General features: G+C 39.2%; 2 protein-coding genes across 3 annotated transcripts; both read right to left on the bottom strand.

Moving 5' to 3' along the window:
- Positions 1 to 276: 276 nt before the first annotated feature.
- LOC117304898 (cytochrome P450 2D9-like) lies at positions 277 to 3831 on the bottom strand. The gene is made up of 4 exons (XM_033789548.1): positions 3459 to 3831; positions 2062 to 2186; positions 925 to 1887; positions 277 to 774 (listed from the first exon to the last, which is right to left on the bottom strand). The coding sequence occupies exons 1-4, from the start codon at positions 3728 to 3730 to the stop codon at positions 596 to 598; spliced, it is 1539 nt and encodes a 512-aa protein (XP_033645439.1). The 5' UTR covers positions 3731 to 3831; the 3' UTR covers positions 277 to 595.
- A 6985-nt stretch (positions 3832 to 10816) lies between these two features.
- LOC117304884 (protein NLRC3-like) lies at positions 10817 to 24433 on the bottom strand. 2 transcript variants are annotated; one of them, XM_033789537.1, is made up of 4 exons: positions 24387 to 24433; positions 23677 to 23712; positions 22662 to 22730; positions 10817 to 14706 (listed from the first exon to the last, which is right to left on the bottom strand). In XM_033789537.1, the coding sequence occupies exons 1-4, from the start codon at positions 24412 to 24414 to the stop codon at positions 11960 to 11962; spliced, it is 2880 nt and encodes a 959-aa protein (XP_033645428.1). In that variant the 5' UTR covers positions 24415 to 24433; the 3' UTR covers positions 10817 to 11959. The 2 variants fall into 2 exon arrangements, with proteins under 2 accessions (XP_033645428.1, XP_033645420.1); XM_033789529.1 differs by having other exon boundaries at positions 10817 to 14709.
- Between the last annotated feature and the right edge of the window lie 498 nt (positions 24434 to 24931).

A 24931-nucleotide genomic window follows, 5' to 3' on the forward strand; every position in this document is an offset into this window, starting at 1 on the left:
AACATATGCATAAAATAACAAACCTGTGAAAATTTGAGCTCAATCGGTCATCGAACTTGCGAGATAACAATGAAAGAAAAAAACTCCCTTGTCACACGAAGTTGTGTGCGTTTAGATGGTTGATTTAGAGACCTCAAGTTCTAAATCTGAGGTCTCGAAATCAAATTCATGGAAAATTACTTCTTTCTCGAAAACTATGGCACTTCAGAGGGAGCTGTTTCTCACAATGTTTTATACCATCAACCTCTCCCCATTATCCCATCACCAAGACAGGTTTTATGCTAATAATTATTTTGAGTAATTACCAATAGTGTCCACTGCCTTTAAGACCAGGAAAACACAACCGCCTCCGAACCAACACTATCTTCTTAAATCATTTTTAAAACAAACAAACAAATCATTATTAGTTTTTAAGAATTTAGTAGCACTTGGCGGAACCAGGAGTATAAAGAGCCAAACACAAACAAAGATCAGCATACAACGAAGCCATTTGTGGCATCGTTTTCATTCCCAGGATGATGTTACGTTTTTATGCTAAATCGCATCTTGCCTCAGTGAATTGAAACTGTTAATAGAGCTGCGTCACCGTCGACGTCTATTCTCTGAGCTCTGCTTGCAAACGATACTCAGGTGGAGACACCCACAGCCATTGAGCTTCCACTTTGGGTACTGGATCACCGTCTGGGAGCTTCAACTTGAACTTTTGCACCAGGGAGATGTAGAAGATGAAGAACTCTTTCTGCGCCATCTGCGCGCCAAAGCACTGTCTTTGCCCTGTGTAGAAGCAAATACAATACAAGAACCATTGTTGAAATTCTCAGTAATCGTTTAGCAAACAATTTAAAACCGTTTTGCCAGCAAACTGCAATTGATATCTGGTCAAAAATCGTCCTCCAAGAACTAAATCGAAAATGCGATACTCACCAATTGAGAATGGTATCAGGTACTCTGGCCTAGAGAGTTTTCCTTCCTTATCAATGAACCTCTCAGGCCTGAAGTTCTCAGGATCACCCCAAAGATCTTGGTCGTAGTGGACGGCATAGATGTTAGGAATGATTGTGGTATCGTTGGGAATCTTGAATCCAAGAATGTCTACGTCTTGTTGAGTGTGATGCGGAATTAAGAGCCAGAAGGGTGTGTCCATGCGAAGGACTTCTAAGATCACAGCTTCAGTGTAAGGCAGCTTGCCCCTGTCATCCAACGTGGGATCCCGGTCACAAATCACATGTTGTATCTCCTCAAAGACTCGCTGCTGAATCTCTGGGTAGACAGCGGTGGCGAGCATCAAGAAGTTAAAGATCGATGGAGCCGTGTCTCCTTGCTCGGGGATCAGGTTAAAGAACATCCACATGAACTTCTCATCATTAAACTCACGAAGGTCACTGTTTGGGTCATTCTTGGCTAACTCGATCAGGCATTCGTCTATCATATCCCGAGGGTGGTTGAAATCGACCGTCGCTTTATGATGGTTGATGTGGTCCATGATGAATTTTGATATTCTAACGGTCATTTCCTTGCCTCTGGTCAAAGTGGTGTTTAGGCCGAACTTGTCCAACACAGGCAAGATTGGCTCCAGGTCGTAGAGCTTAAAGATCTCAACAAACCACATCATGAAATCTAAGAGAAACTGTCCAAACTCGTCATCATCTTCCTCATAAGTGGTATTGAAGACCATTGAGAAGGTCACATTCAACATGCAGAGAGTAAGAGGGGAGATTAAATGAAACGGTTGACCCTTCCTCTTCTTGACCAATTCCACGAGATGATTTGCCTCACGGTGGACGATGTCTTGGGACTTGGTGATACCGTAGCCAAAATGGCGACTTGTGCGGACCATGTATTTCTTCTCTCTTCTCCACGAGGCAGAATACGTCTCAAAGAACAAACCTGGTATATTACAAAGAATAGTACAATGAATATGGCTTCATATAAAATTTGAAAAGGGTACACGAAACAAGCAAAATCACCCCCCCCCCCCTTTTCGTGTTGTGTGTACAAATAAAGCAACCAAAATGGAAGGTAAACATATTAGCCCAGCCCTATACCTTCAACTTGACTTACCGAGATTTTTGTGTTTTTCGTTGACATACGTGAACGGCCAGCTGTCTGGACGTCCTGACGTGTGAGCAGCTTGTCTTAAAAAGGCATCTTTAATGGCCTTTAAGCTGTTTAGAACAACAATGCGTCTGAACAAAAAGGGGAAAATAATTAGGAAAATAAATACAATAGTAGAGTAATATTTTTATGCCTGTGATTTTTTTTCTTCCACAGAACTCGGGAAGTATATACAGTGCTAACACACATGGGTAATAAAACCAAAATGCATCCCCGTGTATATCTGATCCATCTCTTTAAAGGCACTTTAACGTCTGGGAATTATTTTATTGTCAAGACCAGTATTCTCACTTGGTGTATCTCAACATTAAATGCATAAAATGACAAACAAATTGCCCATCGAAGTTGCGAGAGAATAATGAAAGAAAAAACTCTTTTGTTGCACCCTGAAGTTTTTTTGAATGAGAAATTACCTCCTTCTCAAAACTACGTAACTTCAGAGGGAGCCGTTTCATACAATGTTTGGTACTATCAACAGCAGCTCCATTGTTCGTTACCAAGTAAGTTTTATGCTAACAATTATTTTGAGTAATAGTGTCCAGTGCATTTAAGTTCTTCTTTTTGCCCCAATTCGCTTTGATGAAAATAACTCAGATGAGCTGAATGTAGAAGTGGACTCTAGCCCTCTTAAAAATAGACTAGTGAGGGAACCATGCATCGGGTTTACTTTGCTTATTAGGGGGAGTGACACTGTGACACCACACAGACAAATACCAAAACTGAATGCCTACACTTATAACGTGTTCATATTTAACTGTGATTTTTGATATTTCACTTTATTTAGTAATCTATGGCAGTTGTTTTCAGTGTTAAAATTATGCTGTTAGTGTTTTCTCAATAAAATACTCTTGGGAGAACAAAGTAAGAATTGCGTGCTAAAACCCAGCCGAAAACAGGAGGGACTGGTCTTGTTATCCCTTTGCTGCTCAAATCAAGCAAAAGGGGAGGGTTAAATTTGCTTTTCAATACTTGAAACTTTAACATGACAAAATGTGCGATATAATGTAATACATAAATCGAGTTTATCCTTTTTTCGAAATGTTAGCATAGAAATTTAGATTGATTCGTAATGTCTATAACATATTTTTCACGTTAGGAGGAAATGTGAAAACAAAAAATGTGCTGCTGTAAAATCCTGTTTCGGATAGCAATTTTTGGACTATAGGCCTAATGACAATTATTTAAACTGTAAATTTTTTTTTTTTTTAAATCCATTTAAAATGTGAACCTGTTCCTAACTTATTTATTTAACCTCAAAGTTCTAGAGGCAGGCCATTCCTAGCTAATAACGATGCCCTGCGTGTACAAAAATTTTACATTTTCCGGAATTAAATTGCACTTACTTGCCAGCAAACGTCGGGAGGGTGAACAAGTCAGGATGGTATTGTTTTCCAATCTTGGTGATATTGGCGGTTGTTTGTCCCGAGTTGATTGCTATCATCTGACTACAACCAATGAGGGGCCATCCTTTCGGTCCAGGTGGCCAGCTGTATTTCCTATTGTATGAGATTCGTCGGTAAATCAGTGCCGTCAAGAGGAATGTAATAACGGTACACAGGACTAGAAAAGTGTCCAATTCCGACAAGAAATACACGACTTTCTCTACGATCGCCATTGGGACTACTTACTGCACACATCGACAAAAATGCTTGACGCTACCTAGCCGTCTGTATTAATATTTTAGTTAGTTCCCTTGGCCCAGCGATACCGCCATGCACTTTGGACCGCCTTGATTTTGTTCGATTATGAGTCAATCATGAATACCCTCTTCATCACGCGTATAGCCTTGTCCCGCTGTTATACTAGCCTTCACCCCTGCAGGCTCTTTACACTCTACACCACGTACATAACCTAGATGCAACAAGACAATGTTTGTGTACAAAGTCTTCATGGAGAGGTTTTAAAGTCACCTGGAAGTGGTATTTTTTTTAAATAAAGCTTTTGTCACTAAAATATGTGTTTTTATGAGAGGAATGTGAATAAAAAGTTAACTAAGCATGGACAAGAGAAAGAACACAGAACACTCAATCCGGTTCAGTTTTGAGAGTGTTTAAAGCCCGTTTTAGGATTTATATAAAAATATGTAAGATGTTAACACGAGGCCCTTATCACAGTTCATATACAGTTCATTAATGATACCACAAATGTGGATTTAAAATTGTGTTCCGCATAATATGGCCTGTGTGTTTGTATGTGTTTAATGTTCCAGGGTTCTTGAATTTCCCCAGGGAAGCTGTATCGATCAGGTGATTCAAAACAACCAATCAGATTAAATAGCTTGGGGCAGAATTTTCCTTTAATTGAGTTTTTTTTTGTCATTCACACCTAGGTACCTTGCAAAGATATTTGAATGACTGTGAAAAAGTTTGTATTTGAACTTTGATTATTGGACATAGATGTACATGCCAAGGTGCTGTCATGCAAGGAATACACTAATGCTTGTATAAGACTCCTACTAGTTAGAAGTCTTTTATTTCTATCTGAAAGCACACAAATTCGTACAACAAAGTTTTTTTTTCTTTCATCATTTTCTCGCAACTTCGATGACCAACTGAGCCCAAATGTTCACAGGCTTGTTATTTTATGCTTATGATGGGATACACCAAGTGAGAACACTGGTCTTTGACAATTACCAAACGTGTACAGTGCCTTTAAACAGCTTCCTTACAACAGACCCATTCACAAAACACAGGATTTTGTATTTCATCTCTTTCATTTTGTTTGTTTGTGTGAAAATTACTATAAGAACTCGAAACTAAATGTTCAACTTGAGAAATATTTGTTGTTTCAAATTGGACAATATCGATATTGTATTAAGACAATTTAAATTCAAGTCTACCCCAGATACAGTATGAAATAAACCAAAGTCAGTCTTTAATTGGTGTAATTGGTCTCATTTCAACCTAGTCCTAGATGTTCACTTTCTCTTTCTCTCTCTAGAAGGAAATGATGACCCATGTGAGTCTCTTGGTACCAGTTACCACTGAAAATCTACACCGTTTCCCTTTTCAAATGACCCAGTTTTGTTGTAATTTACACCAACATACAAGAACTTGACTTTTAAAGGGGGTGGTTGGCTTGTACTGGTATGTGGGGGGTGGAGCGCAGTAAATCATATACACTAACTTATCTTTCCTGTCAATATTCGCACGCAATCACAAAATAAATCAGATGTGTTTTAAATTATAGCAACATTACATGAACTTGCATGTGGTAATAAGAGTGGTGTATCTTTCAGGTGGAGGGTGTGTTTGGTCCTGTTATTGTCTGCACCCAAAAGGTCAGCCACTTTGAACGTGACTTTCACTATTGGCTTTCCCTGCCAGGGTTCTTGTCTTTTATTTTGCTTCTAGCATTTTGTGTACCACCCCACTGGAGGTTGTTTCCTACAGTACATGCATCTGCCCGCGGCCAGGCTAGGTCAGGTTTCTCAGTACTTTCCTTAGTGTTTCTACATATTTGAATTGCTTGTTCTTGTAAATCTTTGATGTGCAATCTTTTGAAAGTGATTTTTCATGTTTGCTGGCAAATTAACTTTTGGGAACAAATGAGGGTTGACTGGTTGCCCCCCCCCCCCATTGTGATTTCAGTTGATTTCCTCTCCCTTAAAGCCATTATACACTTTCGGTACAGACAAAAAAAAGTTCACAGATTTACAAATAATTTACAGGGTTTACAGAAGGTAATGGTGAAAGATTCTTTTGAAATATTGTTCCATGAAATGCTTTACTTTTTGAGAAAACATTAAAAGAATATCAATTCTCGATAGCGAGAATTACAGATTTTTTTAAAACACATGTCATGACACGGCGAAATGCGCGGAAACAAGAATGGGTTTTCCCGTTATTTTCTCCCGACTCCGATGACCAATTGAGCCTAAGTTTTCACAGGTTTGTTATTTTATATATAAGTTGTGATACACGAAGTGTGGGGCTTGAACAATACTGTTTACCGAAAGTGTATAATGGCTTTAAAGACACTAGACACTTGTTATTCCCAGTATGGAGAAGTCTCCTCACTTGCCCTGTATAAAAATGCAACTGATTTGTTTCCAATTTTCAAAAATAAAACCAAATTAAAGACAGTGGACACTAATGGTAATTGTCAAAGACCAGTCTTCTCACTTGGTGTATCTAAACATATGCATAAAATAACAAACCTGTAAAAATTTGAGCTTGATTGGTCGTGGGAGTTGCGAGATAACTATGAAAGAAAAAAAACCTCTTGTCACCCTGAAATTGTGTGCTTTCAGATGCTTGATTTCGAGACTTCAAATTCTAAACTTGAGGTCTTGAAATCAAATTCGTGGACAAGTACTTCTTTTTCGAAAACTAGGTCACCTCAGAGGGAGCCGTTTCTCACAATGCCTATACCAGCAACCTCTGATCTCCCCATTACTCATTGCCGAGTGAGGTTTTATGCTAATAATTGTTTTGAGTAATTACCAATAGTGTCCACTGCGTTTAAATGTCTCCACAATCTGATTTGTTTATTATCAGCTGATTTGCTTTCCTTTCCATAGAGACAGACTTGCCTTGTAAGAAAAATTGTCACAGACCATAATTTTAACATCATTCACAGGGCGCTCGTCCAAAACCGCTTGTGGCGAACCCTGCATCAGGAGGATGGAGGGTAACGATTATTGCACTACAATACTTAAGTACTAGCAGCTCTTGATCACAGTATTAGCAACTAATGTGTTATGACTGATGGAATGATCAAGCACACATAGGCTAATCATCTATATTAACTACATGTACTTGTACCTAGTTAAATTTTTAGGGTCTGCCACTTTAGCCTTGGGGCAGGCCCAAATTTTTCCGCCCAGATTTCTTAAATCCAATTCACAAAAACAAAGGTTGATTATATGTTGTATAGTACTTGTAAAATGTTCGAATATTGATGTACGGGCCCAAATATACTACCTGAAATTTTGGAACAGAGAGAGGTGTAATGTAGTAGAAGTGTTTGATTGACAGTTGAACGCTGGCACTCGTATCCAGGTTAGCGCAGGGGGGGGGGGGGGGGGGGGAGAGCAACAAGCAAGCAGAATAATATGAACTTTGCCTGTTATTTCTGCAAAGAGGAAACTGTTATTTCTGTTTCTCTGTAAATTTGATCCTTGTTGAAGAAAACAACTCGCTTTCGATTCGTAATAATATTAAAGGGATCACTGATGGTCCCATTATTGACTCATTTTTCTACTATGCATAGTGCCCTTTTAAGTCTTAATCGGAAATTTGGCAGTTCCATGGTTAAAAAAGTAGCATTTATTCATAAGAAAATACTCAAAATCATACATGGTTGGATCGGTTGATAAACTTTTGAGATATTTTAACAGGGTTTTTCAAAGGTACAATACATGTAGGGTGATATAGGAAGTGTCGTGGCCAAGCGGTTAAGAGCACCAAATTCAAACTCTAGTGTTTCTGATCAGCAGAGTGTGGGTTTCAATCCCCAGCCGTGACACTTGTGTCCTTAAGCAAGACACTTAACCATTGCTTCGTCCTTCGTATGGGTTGTAAAGCCGTTGCACAGTGGGCCAGAATTGAATCAAAGTGCGCCCAAATTATATCTCAACATATTTTTGATGAAAATTATATTTTAACATATTTATGATGGAAAGTTGGTTGTAAGGGGTTTTCTGATACGTAGGTTTTAAAGGTCTATGACGTCATCATAGTCCTAGAACGTGATTGGTCTGCAAGAGTTTAATAACTACTATAATATGCGTTTTGTTCATTTTTTTCTTCAATTAAACCTAGGCATATCAAAGAAACAGTGAACAAATTTTTGCGATGTAATTTGTGTTTTCATAAGGGTTTCTAAAAGCGGTACTCATAAATGGTGGTCTTTCTTTGATGCTGAACAGAGTAATATGTCCGCTGACACACGCACGAGTCGTTACAGGTGGTTGAGTCAAAACAGGCGTTTCTCATAGGGGTATACAACTTCCAACTTCCAATAATTTCCAAAGTCGCAAAAAGGCGCAACCAAATTTGATTTTAGACTGTTCCTGAAGGTTCAGGCTACTGAAAAAAAGTTAGAATTAAAGGGATAATCATAGTGGGGGTCAGTAACATGGGTCTACCTCAGTGCCCCCCCCCCCCCCCCCCACCCCCCCCCCCCCCACACCAAACACTGGTTGCTTATCTAAGGGGTATTTTGAATATAGAAAAACTGATCAAAAATTTATTGGAGTTTTTAATTAGCAGTTTTTATTGCGGACATTGTTTTGGTGGGGTCTTCAAAAGTTTGTTCCTGTCCTTTTATTGCTAGCTCTGTAGGACTTTGTGTCTTTTTTTGTATCACTGGAAAAAACATAATTTGACAGTGATATCGCTTTATACATGAAATATAATTTGATGTCTACCAAGCGGGGGTGTCCTTTCTTTCTCAAAGGTCATGGCCGTGAGTTTGGCCAACCAGTGGTTGGTAAAAAGCACAGTAATTAATTCCCCTTATCACGTGTGATATCTAAGCAAAAAGGACACCCTCTTTTCAGTGGTTCCAGCCTTCCAGTAGGCATGCCTTTAGTTTTAACGGCAGTTGATAATAATTGGGTACAATCAATAATAGCGCATTGGGGCATCAGTTGACATCACTGATGCTGGGGTAGTCTGTCTTGCATGAAAACCAACGTCTTGAATTAAGACTACTTGTGTAGAGGAGGCAAAGTCTCCAGCTTATTATGGTCAACAAGTGGGCGTGGTCCACATGAATGGGTGTGACTTTCCTTTTCTGACAAAGGAGTTTTTAAAAGAAAAAACCAAAGTATACATTTTGTGGAAATTATTAGACAGCGTCCACGGTAAATGTAAATGTTTGGTTATATTTATCTCTTGAGGCTAGTTCCAAATACCCTTAGAAATATAAAATGTTACATTGATTGAAAAGAAATCTTCAAATGCACAAGCCAAATATATGTTATTTTGTACTCATTTATTTGTTTCTTTCCAAAACTTGATTGACCAAAAGGGTTGTTTAAATTAGATTACTGTTTAACTAGTTTACTGATGAAGTTATACATTTCAACTTAAGGCACTGGACACTATTGGTAATTGTCAAAGACCAGTCTTCTCACTTGGTGTATCTCAACATATGCATAAAATAACAAACCTGTGAAAATTTGAGCTTGATTGGTCGTCGGGGTTGCGAGACAACTGTGAAAGAAAAAACACTCTTGTCACACGAAGTTGTGTGCTTTTGGATGCTTGATTTCAAGACCTCAAATTCTAAACTTGAGGTCTCGAAATCAAATTCGTGGAAAATTACTTCATGAAGACGAAAAATATGTCACTTCAGAGGGAGCCATTTCTCACAATGTTTATACAACACACAAGTGAAAATACTAATTAATTCATGTAAATATTCATTCCATTTACATAATGTGTAATATACCTTAAAAGAATGAAGGAATATTTGGCTATTAAAACAGCCAATGTCTCATTGTTTACAAAAACAGTGCCCTTTTGCATTCCAGAGCATCTCCTGGCAAGCAAGATGTAGCTTCACTGTTCATACAAAGATATATGACATGTTTGATCATAATTGTATTGTATTGGTCTTAAATATTCAGGGACTCCATCAGTGATTCCAATGTTCTCCCTGATGGGACCCCGAGACATACAATTAATGAAAACTATACAAGAGAAACTAGACGGTGAATGTCCACTGGTTAAAATTAAACACAACAATATTTAGTTATAAAGGAAAATAATGCACTGTATGTAATATTAATTATCATAAATAAAAAGACCACAATTTGAAATGTACAGCCTTTTCTCAAGAGAAAAAGTTGATAACAATTGTTACTTTCCAGTCTTCATCAATGCAATACTTGAAATGTCCTTCCATGCTGAGCTTAGTACACTTTGTGCCTGCAGGAAGTCCATGCTTTGTGGCACTCTTTTTAACTTGTGAAGTCATTGAGTAATACATTACACCAACATTTGTTATATTATTTGTATTGAAATGATCCATATCCCATTGTGTCATGATGCTTGTCCATACTTTGCTGCTATTTGGGATTTGGATCAGCTCTTTATAAATACAAAAATATACTATTCCGATGTTTCAGTGGTGTATGATACAAAAATACATAAAATGAAGCATTAATGTGCCCCTCATTCATGGTTTGATAAACAATCTAAAGGAACTGTAAATTGCCTGATGTTAAGGTGGAACAGTGGACATTACATGATGGCATTATTAAAATAAGCAATATGAAAATAACATTACGGTAGCTCAATTAGACACATTTCTGTCACAGTGTCTTACTTCTCAGAGAAAATTAGACTTTGTTGTGTTCTTTGGAGATTGCATAGAGTTGGTTGACTGTAAGTTTATCTCAAGTGACTTGGCCCTTGCAATGATGTCATACTTGACTTCTTCCTCCCCATTGTCTTCATCACTTGGGTCAATTAATAAGGTACTACTACTGATACATACTGAAAGACACTGCGCTGCTATGTACTGGAATTAACACTGATTTGGCTAAGTCAACTTCTCATAATGATTACAGACAATGAATACAATACAAAGCAGGCTTTGTATTCTGTTTGAACTAATGAGATGATCTTTAGTGCACTTTGAAGAGTATACTTCCTGTATTAAACCAGAAGTAATAAATTTGATGTCAGCTGTGTTGTGTAAGGTACAATCACTGATGCCTTGAATCACCCAATTACATTATGCTATGATGTACTGACGTTAGCATTGATTTGAATAAAGTCAACATCTTGGAATGGTTAACATTTAGACACAACTTGAAAACCCAAAGCAAACTGTGACTGCGATTCTGTAAAGACTTGTTGCATTGTTGTCACTGAACTGTTCCTTTAGAACTAGAGGATGGGATAAAGTCTACTCTTCCATAATCCAATGATGTCATTTCCTTTTAAGCTTCAATTGCATTTAAGATGCTAGGGTCTGAATTGTGGCTGATTTGACCTGAATTAAAATGTAAACGGTGCACTGTAACTAAGCGAGTCATTATACCAGACGTTATTGAAATCTAACTTGCCAATGGCTTATTGTGTTTTTGGGCTTTATTGATAGTTGATACGTCAATCGTGTCAATTACTTAGTTTTGTTGGACATAGATGCTGAAAGATGGAAATTCCACTTAAAACTGAAACTCAATGAAGACTGTCTATATTTGATGATTAAGTGAAGAAAGTAAGAAATTGCATCATTTCAACACTTTTTCAGCTACAAAGGGGGCAACAGTGTACTGTCCAAAACGCTCCAAATGTAACGCCATGTTTTGTGCTCTAGAGACCAAAATTACGACAAATTCTGTCAAATGTACCTGTACATCTTTTACACCATCTCTAATTGATTGGTACCAAAAATACATTGATGAGAACCCAAAACTCACAGACTTTTGTACAAATTATAGGGGTAGTCAAATGTCATGTCCAAAAAATGTAATGTCCGTAACAGCAGCATTAATGAGTGATATTTAATAAATGAATAAGACATACTGAAATTCACAGTGTTAGTCTCTATACGGACTACTATGTTGTGGTAAGGGAAGATTTTATATAAACATTAAGCAGATGTGTTTGCTGAGCTCTTGAACTTCTGAAAACTGTCTGAAATGTAATGTCCGTAACAATGGAATTGCCCAAGAGACAACCAAAGACTTCAAGGAATAATACATCATTGGTTTGGGAGTAATTTCATTTCCATCCAACAGTCTCCAATAAACATGATCAGCTTCATTTGCCTCAAATAAAGGAAGAACACAGTTGAGCAGGGAAATCACAGACTCAATGACATGACAGATTCAGCGTGAGTAACTTGGAATGAGTTGCATTTACGACAAATGGGGCTTTGTCTAAAATGGTGGAAATTGTCCAAATCGTATTCTTTTCAACCATGATGGGTCTGTGAAATCCAATATGGCAAAATTCAAATCACTTAATGCATTAATGTACTCCTTATCCTCATCTCTCAACCCATATAGTGAGAGCTTCTGGAGGTGTTTGGTCATCAGCTTCAAATGCTGAGCCCAGGATGATGCACAGCCAATCAATGAATAATTAAGTGAGAGATCTAGATGAATCCGGTTGGGCATGTCACTTACTGACTCAGCAATAGGCTCTATATCAACATCTCTCAATGTGCACCCTGCCAATGACAGTTCCTTCAGGTGGTTCATTTTCTTCAAATGCTGAGCCCACAATGTTGCACAGCCACCCAATGCTCCATTAGCCTGGAGGTTCAGATGATTCAGGTCGGGCATGTCACTCACTGCCTCAGAAATGGGCCCCATATCAACATCTGTCAGAAAGCACCTTGCCAATGACAGTTCCTTCAGATGTTTCATTAACTTCAAATGCTGAGCCCAGGATGATGCATGGCGACCCAATGCTTCATTATTTGAGAGATCTAGACGAATCAGGTTGGGCATGTCACTCACTGACTCAGCAATGGGCTCTATATCATCACCTGTCAGATTGCACCCTGCTAATGTCAGGTCCTTTAGGTGGTTCATTTTCTTCAAAGCCCCCAATGGTGCACTGCCACCCAATGCATGATTATGTGAGAGATCTAGACTAACCAGAGTAGACACACCACTCAATGCCACAGCAATGTGCTCTATATCTGTACCTTGCAGTGAACAGTCTCTCAAGTGAATATCTTGAAGGCATTCCAGTTTCCCCAGTTCAGGACCCCAATTGGATGCACAGCCACACAATCCTTTGTTCTGTGATACATCTAGATCAACCAGAATGTCACCCATTGACTTTGCAATGAGTAACACATCTTTAGCTACCAGTAAGCAACCCAGCAAGTGCAGCCTCTTGAGGCGCCTCAGTTCCATCAATTGAGGAGCCAACAATGACACAGAGCCACCCAAGGCTTCATTCCCTGAGAGGTTTAGCTCAGTCAATGTTGATGGAGTTGCCAATGATGATAGGATTTGATTAGTATGTGCAGCAGTTAATGAGCTGCTTTGCAGAGAAAGAGATTGTAAATTAGTCATTTGCTTTATCGACTCTACCAAATCTCTACCAAACCTCTGGAAGTTTAAACTTGTTGCAAACAGTTTCTTAACCTTTGTGAAGTGATCATTTCTTGCCACTTGCTTCAGAAAATGAAAGTATGCGTTTGTACTATCATTATTCCAATCTGAAATGTCAATATCATCAGTCAGAATTGAACTGATAACTGATTTTGGTGGAAGTTCCTTTGACTGACTCTCGAAATAGCAAATAGTGACAAGTCGCGAATCTCTGCCTTGAGGAATTTTCTGTAAAATACGATTTGTACATGCCTCATTGTTTCCGCAACAAAATCGGAGCAGATACTCATAACGAGACAGGAGGTGAGAAGGAAAAGTCAATGGTGTACTCAAAACAATCTTCAGGATTTCGTTAAACTTTGCCTTTCTCGATTTAAGGAACAAGCTTTGCCAGTACATTGCTGCGCAATACTCCAGAAATGTTTGGTGTATAAAAGACACTCTTTGATAGGTTTCAAGCCCATCGATGACCCTCTCACTAGTGAGGATACCTGCATTCATTGCTGCATCTAATGCAGTCTTTTCAAAGTCCCCTTCGCTAAAGGCAAATGACTGATCTTTAGAAAGGAGACTACCTAGAGCAACCTTCCCAATAGAAATCAAAATATTTGATATTTCAGCGTCTTTGATGTCTCTTGTTTTTCTTTTGAATATGTATTTCAGTGCTTTGTTATACAGTCGTGTCATTGTGTCTGGGAGGGTGTTCTCTGCGTCACATAGCAAACACATCAGCAGCAGTAGCATGGGACTCTTTGCCAAATCAGACAAGGTATCTGAGAGTTTAATCTGCTCTATAAGCTTGCTAGCCTTGTCATGATCCCCAGGGAAGAATTTGTTCACATATTCCTTTATATCTGTACCTGAAAACCCCTCAATTCTCACATGAGTATAGGGATTTTCAACCAATGCTGAGTTGACTAATTTGTCAATGGGAGGACGGGATGTAATAACTACCCAACATTCTGGGCCCAGCTTTCGATTAATAACTTTGAGAATCGTACCATATGAGGATGTGTCAGTTGAAGTGATTTTACATTCATCAAATCCATCCAAGAGAATCAATACTTTTTCTTGGTTCTTGTCAATAAACTCTTTCAAAGCAGATTTATCTACAGAGTCTTTTGAAATAAGCTTTTCAAAAATGGCATCTTCTAAGTTGCTACTTTGTTGCAATGAACCCATTTTCAATGCAAAAACAAGTTCGAACTTCTTGAGTGTCTCACTCTTACCCATTGCCCAATCATAAGCAATTTTGTCAATTAGGGTTGTCTTGCCAATTCCTGCTGATCCGCTGATAACGATACGTTTGATTGGATTTTTCTCTCTTGTTTCAGAGTGGAACATTTCTTCATATAGCTGCAGGGTATTTTTCTTTGTTTGAATCATCCCACTCATGTCAACTTGTTTAACTAAACATAGCTTAGTGTAGATGTCCATTATGTGTCTCTGATGATCATCCACCCATGGGAGAATCTGCACATAGCTACCTGTAGATTTGTACACTTTCTCCACCGCCTTTGATGCAACAGCTTGAATTTGCTTTTGGTCTGGTGTTCCTGCTGGAAAAAAGAAACAAAATCAAATTTAATCAAAAACACTCATGCACTCACACAACACTGAAGAGTGCTCTGAATATTTGCTAATCACAAACTTTTCAAAGTTTTATTCACGAGCCTTGCATTGGTCGTTATTCTGTAAAATCAACAACCCATTTCGAACGCATCTACAGCCAGCTTGTGGTTTTCATGGTTTTTCAAGCAAAATGTTAGAGAATAATTATTCAACAACAAACCTAGCGCTTGTTTGTTTGTTTGTTTGTTTGTTTGTTTGAAGAAATGCCCATTTGATCTTTTTACTGGGCTGAACTTTGTTAAAAACATGCACTGTGGGATGTGTGAGCAACATTGTCCAATATTATTGTTTTTAAATCTGATTTGACATTAATGGTTATTATCACAGTAAGACACCACATTTAAACACTGTAGTTTTCATACTTGAAAACCTTATTCCCAATGGACCAACAAGTAGTACCTAATATTTTAAAAGCAAACAAAATTGTAACCAAGATAGAGCCTTGGATTAAGGGTTTCATTTTTTACCCAATTCAATTCAATTCAATTCACTTTACATTTATTTATACAAAACATTTCCACAAAATTATAGAGCTACATAGGGCCTACTGTTAAGTAACTTCCATGATTGGAATTTGTATCCCTGTTATACATTCTGATTGCCTTTTTTGAATCACGACGATTCCAAAATTATTGTTCTTAAATTTACAAATTTTGAAAACCAATCTGTGAATGGTTTGGTTGCAAAGTCGCATGAACACAAGGAAGAATGGTATAAAATACCTGTAACATTCTGAATGGTATTTAGGTTCACAGTAACTCCAGAAGTATTGCCCAAGAAGCCAACACTATGATGCTCAAAAGACACATTTTGTCCTTCAGCAGGTGGTTGGTTAGGACGAACTGTATGAACACTAGATGGTTGCTGGCTGACTCTGTCTTGCCGATGATCTTGTTCTAAAATTATGTTAGCGCCCTCTAGGCAGCTGGACGGCTTTTTTGTCTCTGTCAAATTTTATTCTTGCCAAATCTCTCCATTCTCCATAATAATTGATATTCCTGACTGCAAGATCAACTTGGTGAGTCTTCTCAATAACTATGAACTCTCCCACGAGTAAGTGACTATATTTTTGAACTGCTTTCGTAATTTTGTGGAACTGCAGGCATCTCTCTACCGTTAACCAGTTGTGATATAATCTAAGCAATGATGACGTCAGTCCTGAAATACTCTGCCAAAAGTCTTACTGACATAGGAAGGAAATTGCAAAAAACCAACCTACCGCAACGAACGTGGGATATTCTGAGAGCTAATAACATAGCAAAAATTAATAAGCGAGGTTGCAGAGGAGGATCTACAACACTTCGTCATATTCCAGTAGTAATGTCGCAAAGGTCCACCATTTTGAAATCTACACAAAGGAGAGGAATTGGGAACCTCATTAACATAACAACTGAGCAACCGAGGTACCATTATCAGCTACCAACTACCTTGTTATGTAATCCTCGTTCCCTCAATAACAAAGTTGATGAACTGAGCCTGATTTTGAACAATAACAAAGTGGACATTGGAGCTATCACGGAGACGTGGTTTTCACCAGACCAACCTGTGGATCAATTTAGTATCCATGGCTACAACATTTTTTCGCGTCCAAGAAAAGAGCGACGAGGAGGGGATGTAGCTCTTTACACCAAACAATGCTTGAATGCCACCTTACTTGATAACATAGAGGTTCCTGATGACATCGAAGCAATCTGGGTTAATGTTCGGCCTCCACGCTTACCACGTTCAATTTCAAACATTGTGATTGGAACTGTTTACTACCCTCCCAAAAGCATTATTGCTCAACCTCTGCTTGATCACATCAGTTCCACTGTTGATCAAATTCTCACTCGGCAGCCTGATTCCGGCATTATTGTCATGGGTGATTTTAACCGGCTAGAACTGGATCCTCTTTTGCCAACTCATGAAGATGCCATTTTAGACAAGATCATCACCAACCTATCATCATTCTACAATCCTGTAGAAATCAGCTCCCCTCTTGGTCTTAGTGATCACCGCTGTGTCATTGTCAGACCTAAAAGCCCCATCCGCAATACCAACACCAGCAAGACTCGAGTGGTACGGCCCATGAAGGACAGCGACGTGCGAGAATGTGGTTCATGGTTGAGTGACCATGATTGGTTGGAAGTAATCAGCACGCATGACGTCACTGCAAAATGCACGGAGTTCTACGAAACCCTCAACTGTGTGCTAGACACTTACTTTCCGAAGAAATCAGTCAAAAAACACCCCACTGACAAACCATGGCTGACACCCTACATCAAATCACTCGTTGTCAAGCGTCAGCGTGCTTTCCATGGCAACCAACAATCGCTGTGGAGGTATTTCAGGAACAAGATCAATCGTGAAATCAAACTGGCCAAGAAAACACACTACACAACCAAGGTCGAGCGACTCAAGAAATCTAATCCGAGTTCATGGTTTCGTGAAGTTCGACTTATTACAACAGGCACGAGCACAAATCGCAACATCCATGTGCGGAATATTGACCCCACAGCTCACAAGGACATAGCGTCTGCTATTTGTGAAAAGTTCGCTGCAGTCGGTAACGACCTTGACCCCTTGGATACATCCTTACTGCCAGCCTACCTTCCAGCCAAACCAATCCCTCCTGTCCAACCTTGGGAGGTGCTCAAACAACTTCAGAGAATAAGCAGCATAAAGGCGAGTGGCCCCGATAATATTTCGGCTAGATTTATACGACAGTATTCTTATGAACTTTCTAAGCCATTGACTCACATTATCAACGCCTCGTTTGCACAGCTTATCGTCCCAGCACAATGGAAGAGGGCAATTGTCGTCCCTGTGCCCAAAACTTCACCAGCCAACATAGACAATTTGCGACCCATTGCCCTCACAGATCACTTTGCCAAAGTGACAAATCACTTCATTGCTCAACAAACAATGGCGTCGATTAAACCCAACCTCGACCCCGCCCAGTTCGGAAACATCAAGAACGTATCCACTACGCACTGTTTGATTGATGTTCTTCACACACTCCATGCTAATGCTGAACTACCCAAATCTATATCGTCCATTCTTCTCACTGACTTTTCTAAGGCTTTTGATCACATCGACCACACAATTGCAGTTTCCAAGCTCCTCAAGTTGGGAGTTCCACCACATTTAGCCGCATGGATCGGTGATTTCATCTCTAATCGTGAACAGTGCTTGAGATACCTCGATTGCTTTTCGGAATGGACCCCTACTAATGCAGGTGTTCCACAAGGCACTAAGCTCGGTGCCATTATCTTCCTGGCAGTTATCAATGACGCCGGTTTCAAAGAGAACAATACAAGTATAAAACACTTCAAATATGTTGATGACATGACTGTCATTGAAACCCGTGATGCCAGTGTTGGATCCAACCTCCCATCTGCCATAACTGATCTGGATGTTTGGTCGTCAGACAACAAAATGCAACTCAACGTGAAAAAGTGTTTCACCATGGACATTTGTTTCTCGCGGAACCAACCAGTTCCCCTCTCATTGACTCTAAATGACAAAACTATAACACAATGTGCAGTTATTAAGCTTTTAGGTGTTTTTATTCAAGCCGACTTAAGATGGGACACGCATGTAGGCTCAATGATTAAGCGTGCAAATTCCCGCCTTTTCATGCTTCGTAAATTGAAGTATCATTACCTAAGCATATCTGATCTTGTTGCTATATATACCTCCTTTGTGCGGCCAATTTTGGAGTACGCTGCACCCGCCTGGTCAGGTGCTTTGTCAAGTAAGCAGTGCAATGATCTGGAAAGGGTGCAAAAGCGCGCATGCAGAATTATTCTTGGCAATGACTACGTGCGCTACTCAGACGCTCTACAATTGTGCAGTATTGAAACACTGGTATGCCGTCGTAACCACTTGTGCCAATCTTTTGCCAAAACTCTCCCTTCATCAGTCCTAAAGCGCCTCTTGCCACAGAGGCATGATAGTGGGTACCAACTCAGGAACTCCGGACTTCTGGGTCAGTTTAAATGCCGAACAGAGCGCTATAGAAAGAGCCCTCTCCCTCACCTCACACGCCTTTTTAACAACTGAATTGCAATAGAATGCAGCTTTTTATGCGCCCTTTGACTGTGCCAGCAATATTTTTTTATCCAGGTTTTTTTTTTTCCCGCAACTTTCAGAACAATTTATTTTATACATTGTAAATATTTGTCTCTCCTTAATCAATTATTTCTTAAATAATGTGAAATAGTGTGTTTTTTTCTTATTTTTTAATCTCTGTATATTTTCCTGTAATTCGACCTCCGGTCGCCATGGGAATTTGTTTTTAAAATAATAAACCAATTATGAATGAATGAATGAATGAATATCTGATGGAAAACAACATTGATTGAGGTTCACATTCCAGAAGATAACACTTCATCTTGCTTAATTCAAGACAGCAACTTCCCATAATTCATTGAGTACAATCCAAATGGTTGTCCTGTGCAGCATTCTTAACTTCAATATTGATGTCAAATTTCAAACCCAACTTTGCCCCGAATGTTGGTTGATGTAGTTTGACGGCAATAATCTCTCCCGATTTGAGAGTTTTGTGTAATGTGTAAAAAGACAGTCAAGATAAGTGGTTGACTTCTCAATGTGTTAAGTTTTTAGGCCTACTTTCCCTCTTGTGACCAACTTGGCGACTTAGTTTGTCTAATTCGAAAATCAAAATCTTAGACATTGCATTGTCTTTGATGTCTCTTCTTGTTTTTCTTTTGACTATGTATTTCAGTGCTTTATTATGCAGCAACAGCTTGGGATTCTTTGCCAAATCAGACAAGTGTGACCGGCCATTTGCATACAGCCCCTTGCTTGCAAACAGAGCGCCCTCATTTGCCCATCAGTAAGATAAACAAAGCCACTCTTGCAATCCACATTCCTTAAGACCCCACACTGGACCTCATTCACAACATAAAGATTGTACAGTTAACATCTCTGTGTCTATTGCAATTCTACTATTAAAGTTTCATCAAAGTCAGTTGAGTTTCATCCATAATAGTCATCTTACCTCCACTGGTTAGACAACCATCTAGGCTAGGGTGAGTGTTTACTTGTTTTGTATTCTTAAAGATTTCTATTAAGTGCTATTCATAAATTCATATTTGTTAATCAGTTATTTTACTTTCATTGATACTTTCATCAGAAGTTCAATGAAGTCCCTTTAATCACCCATAGCTCTTTACTTTATTATAGAATTGCTATATTCTTATAGTCAGTAGTTTTAATTGATAGTTTGCCGAGACAAAAGTGTATAATGTGTCTTTAGTTTTATTAAGTTTTCTTGAGTTTTGTATATTAACTTTGATTTAGTTTGGGAGTACACTTCAGTGCTTTGGCCAAACAGTTCTCACTATTGTTTCACACAGTGAGACTACTGTGGATTATACAACCACTGTGGAATGTTGATCACCTCTCTGGCCAGATTAGGAACTCCCTAAGGCTATGTGCTGAGTGTGATGCTAGTGGCTAGGAAGTTAATATATCGATGGTCCCTATGCTGCACAGCATTGTTTATCGATATGTGCCTTTGTTAACTGTGTTGTGTGATGAGTTAAGTTGAGCAATCGATATGCGATCACTGCAACATTGCCATTCTTACTATAGCTGGGCCATTGTTTATAAACTGTTCTGATAAGAGGTTGTTCCCAGTAGGGTTTCCTTATGTCTTTCTTGAGAAAGCTAATTATGTATTCAACCTGTCCTACAGAACACCAGGCTGGCAAAGCTTTTGTTTTCTTTAGGCTAAGTACTTGTAGTGGCAAGCTACAGTATTATAGACTGTTGGTGTTTTATTACTTTCTTTGGTTTATTGTAAGATTATTTCTTTGCACTTAAACTGAGTTTTGTTGAATGTTTAAAGAGTCTCAAGTCAAAGCAGTCATTTGCCTTGTACATCCTTTTGATTAACATTAACTAAACATATCGCTTATTCTTAGATATTGGCCTATTAATATTCTGTTTAAAGTTCTTTATTAGCTGGTTGGTCATTAAGATAATTGGACTAGTTTGAGTCCATGGTTTACAAAGTCCATAGTGATAGAGGTCATTGCACTTTTAATTAGTTATTTGTTCTTCTACAAGTTAAAGCATATACATGCCTTGTATTTCCAAACAGGACCTTGACTTGACTTTAAAGTAAATTGTGTAGTTGAGCTTTTGTTTATGCTTTTATATTTTCTTTGTTTATGTTCTGACATTACTACATTTTCCTCTAATGAATTTCTTTGCTCAGTTGGTATTTTCCAAAGCTTAGTATTTATAAAAGACCACATCTGTTTGAACTCTTAACAGACGACCCATTTTGTTATTCAATGCACACGCCTGGAACTCAGAGTGCTTGAGTGGTATACATACGGTCACTGTGGTCTCTAGGTATTGTCGAAGCAGTACAAATGTTCTTGCCGCTTAACGAGTTGGCGAAGCACCTCTTTATCGGTGTATGCAGTTTAACAACGGCCCACGCCCAAGATTTATTATTAAATTCTGAAACAAAATTATATTTTCCAAGCGTTTTTTGTTGTGTATTCTTCAATAAATTGAAACTGTTTTCCATGCGTATGAGCGCAGCGCAGGAGCATGAATTAGTTTTAATGACGTCGGCCCAATGCATCTCACAGCCCTGCCATCCCGTAGTTATCCATCACCGATCCCGAAGATGTGCTTATTGCTGTTACCGTTACTAGAATGAACTGCGTGTTACCTGAGATATCAACTGAGATACAAATTATGAATTAATTAAATCAGAACCGGTGGTTTAAAACACAAAAATGTTTTGATGGAATAATATAGATGCTAGTTCAGAGATTTTATTCGGCGGTTTGTATTAATTTTATTTACTCTTTACAGTCATGTTTTGTTTGTTTAATTCGTTTTTTAACAGTCATGTTCTTGTCTGTTTTAAGTGCTCATATCCTTGCTGCGGTTAAACTGTTTTCCACGTTCGATTGAGAGCCATTGTATCCAATATACAACATGTTCTATATGGTCCAGCAGGGCTCTCGGCAGCAGTAACTTGGCACGTATCGGAACTCAGTACAGTGCTGTCTGAACGCAAGGGGAAATTTGTTTACGATCAACCCCCGCTGCTCGAAAAAGTTAAACCTGTTAAACCGGTTCGCTGTCTGAACATACCCATTATGATTATGGTTGTTTATAGTGTTTGCTGAATAGACAAATTTTTACAAACTGTTGCTCTTCACAAAATTGCAACGTAACCAGGGTAAATAATCATCAGTGATTTGCTATGCCCCATTCACACAGCTCTACAACCTTATGAAGACCATGCTGATCATCGTGATCTTAAGCTTTACCCAGACGAGACGCAATCGCTGTCAAAATTAAGCAAACTTGCAAATTAAAGACTCCAAACAATTGTTCTGCCTCCAAGTCAAAAGGGTTGCTGACTCGCTGCCACTACCATTACTCCTAGACCAGCCAACCAAGCGGTTGTTTCTACTTCGAAATGGTTGCTGCGTTTTTTAATACGACCACAGAGATTTCACCACGATGCTACCATGCTGCTTGTTTGATAATGGCGTTCCGCTACGACTTTGCCCCGATTATTGTTGGCTATGACCCGGCTACGTTTTCTATTTTGAACATGTTCAAAATAAGCCTGTGGAGAGAACACAGCTTCTCGACCTAGGAGATCCCAGCCCGAACAAACTATGCCCATCGAGACCCTCCCACATTTGGCCCGCGATTTGCCACGCTCTCCTCGGCCATTTTTCCAGTGTAGCAGAAGCGGCGTCTATGTGTGAACAGGATTTCTGCATTAATTCAAACAGACTCATATGAAATAAGGGCCTGGTTTCTTTGATCATTTAGTCTAGAATTGTATAATGTAATCTGTTATTATTAAACTTCGTCATATCTTAATTACCTTCTGTTGGTTGTTGTATGGTGGTTGGCATCATCGGTTGACCCTCTTCCTGAGGTTGTGTTGATTCCTCTTTGAAAATTAAAAGGAACAATATAAGGTTGTGTTACTTTGTTAACTACTTGATATGTTTAAACCCCTAGACTTGCATGGATGAAGACTCTAGTATGTATGTCAATGGCTCGGGTTCTAACTTTGTCAAAATCAGACCATAGATGGAAGTTGTTTTAAAGAAAATAAAAAATGTAAGTTAAAAGGGGGATTTGTTTTCCTTTAATAATCGGTTCTATCAAAGAATACTTAACAGGATGAACTTCAAAGGCTCGAGAGAGGGCGTGGTGTACTCTGGAATGGAGTTACCTCTACCTCTAGCCCTACCCCTCTTGGTCGCCGCCCAGCACTAGTTTTCTTGGACTTGCCGGGGCGCTTGACCTTAGATTGGGTGGACCCATGTACGGTGACCGAAGAGGGGGAAGGCTCCCTCCTTGGTCAGTTGGTCCCCCAGCCGACGCAGCCGACTGAGGCTGCGGAGGCCGGTTGAAGGGTGAGCCCGTGATGGAGTGTCACCGGCGCAGCCCTCCGAGGGCTCCGACTGTCCCAGGAAAATGGACGTACCCCCAGTTCCGACAGTCAGAGCCCTCCCAAACTACTCATTTAATCAACGATCCTTATCAAAAACACTGTAACTAAACAACAACTCTACTATCTTCAATCTCAGTCTTTATTTAATTTTTTAGCAATAAAGGCAAGTTGTTTTTAAAAACGGTAAACCTTTGGACACAGAATTATTTTCTTCCTCACCCAACTGTGGCTAAGAGAAAAGAGGGCGACTTCGTGGCAAGCATGTCATGGGGCATTGTGGGTAGAATGGTGGATGGCGCTATTGTGTGTAAAGTCTTAGTAATATGGCCTGGCGGCATAGGGAATATGCAAATTTATATTCGAGTCTACCGGTAAGCATTCCTTTAGTAGACCCCATCACACTTCTGTGGGGGGGGGGGGGGGGGGGGGGTATTACCTGTGTTTGATCTCCTCCTACAGCACAGGAAAGTCCCTGTAGAGAGTACAGATAATAGTTAGTTCAATTTGTTGACAGAACACAGAACAGTAGTTTGAAGGACCAATATTTTTGTGTTTACATAAAACGGCAATATTGTATAATTTGATTTTTTAAAGCAATTTTGTGGAGTCACAATTTTGTTTTTCACAAAGTGGCAGGTGCTGTTAGTTCACAAAGTAAAATAAAAACCACACATTTTTAAGCATATTTTGTCACCGTTTTCACAAAAAGCCACATATGTTAAAATGACAACTAATTAATAACTACAGGAAGGGGCCGACAAGACTTAATTGAAGTCATGGTATTGCAGGACTCGAGAGGGCCATCCAGTAAGGAGACTTCTCCACAGTGGGAGTAACAATAGAAAATTTTTGTAAAGAACTAAAATCTTGTGCCTTTAAGAACAATCAGGGCATGTTTGCGCATGTTCAAAATTTATTCATACATCATTTATAAAATAGAGTCCGTTTTGGACTGAGTTATATATGAACTGGATTTTGTTGAGAGGTCTGTTCCACTTGTAGAGAATGTCTGCTATACATTTTAGCAAAATTTAATAATGTGTCTGCCTGACTTCTAAACTCGGATTAATAATACATCTTCTAGAATGGAGCATCTCATAAGAACCTCCATCCACTGTTGTCAAACGACAGTACTTTAATAATTACCTGTTCCTGGTTGCCTCTGACACCCCATGAAAGTCACTGTAAGTAACACAGATAAGAGTTACAAATCGTTAATAACAAACCGCATTCCAGTTCAATTCAATATTTAAGATTGTTGACACACAAACACTGCAGGTCAATCAATGCTCTGATTGGTTGTGTGGTTGGCGGGCTCAGGGCTATTGTTAGGGTTGGCCATTGTGTGAGAAACCCCTCGGGTGTAGTGAGGCGTGTCAGTAGGTTGGGGGTTGTTAGAGGAGGAGGGTGGTAGGATAGTATGCCAAATGCTGCTGATGAAATAACCGATATCTTGTGGCACAGTGTCGTGTCTGTATATTTCGATAGCTTCCCTTATACGCCTTGTATACCAATGTCTCTCAGGTGCTATGATTCGAGCCTGATCCCAATCTATGACATGGTCTAAATCGGTGGAGTGTTTGACAATGGCAGATTTGTCATTTTCCCCTCTGCGGCCGTGTGCTTTATGTTCTTTTAGCCTGGTAGTTAGGTCTCTACTGGTCTCGCCAATGTACACTTTACCACAAGTA

This window comes from Asterias rubens, chromosome 2 (genome assembly GCF_902459465.1).
Source record: "Asterias rubens chromosome 2, eAstRub1.3, whole genome shotgun sequence".
NCBI lineage: Eukaryota > Metazoa > Echinodermata > Asteroidea > Forcipulatida > Asteriidae > Asterias > Asterias rubens.

Coding starts and splice junctions, on each gene's coding strand:
- LOC117304898 (XM_033789548.1), bottom strand. CDS start 3,730: ATGGCGATCGTAGAGAAAGTCGTGTATTTCTTGTCGGAATTGGACACT. Junction 1,888..2,061: donor CGAAAAACACAAAAATCTCG/GTAAGTCAAGTT, acceptor GTAATATACCAG/GTTTGTTCTTTGAGACGTAT. Junction 775..924: donor CCTGATACCATTCTCAATTG/GTGAGTATCGCA, acceptor GCTTCTACACAG/GGCAAAGACAGTGCTTTGGC.
- LOC117304884 (XM_033789529.1), bottom strand. CDS start 24,414: ATGGGGTGTCAGAGGCAACCAGGAACAG. Junction 22,731..23,676: donor TAGGAGGAGATCAAACACAG/GTAATACCCCCC, acceptor TAATTTTCAAAG/AGGAATCAACACAACCTCAG. Junction 14,710..22,661: donor CATACAACAACCAACAGAAG/GTAATTAAGATA, acceptor TCTTTTTTCCAG/CAGGAACACCAGACCAAAAG.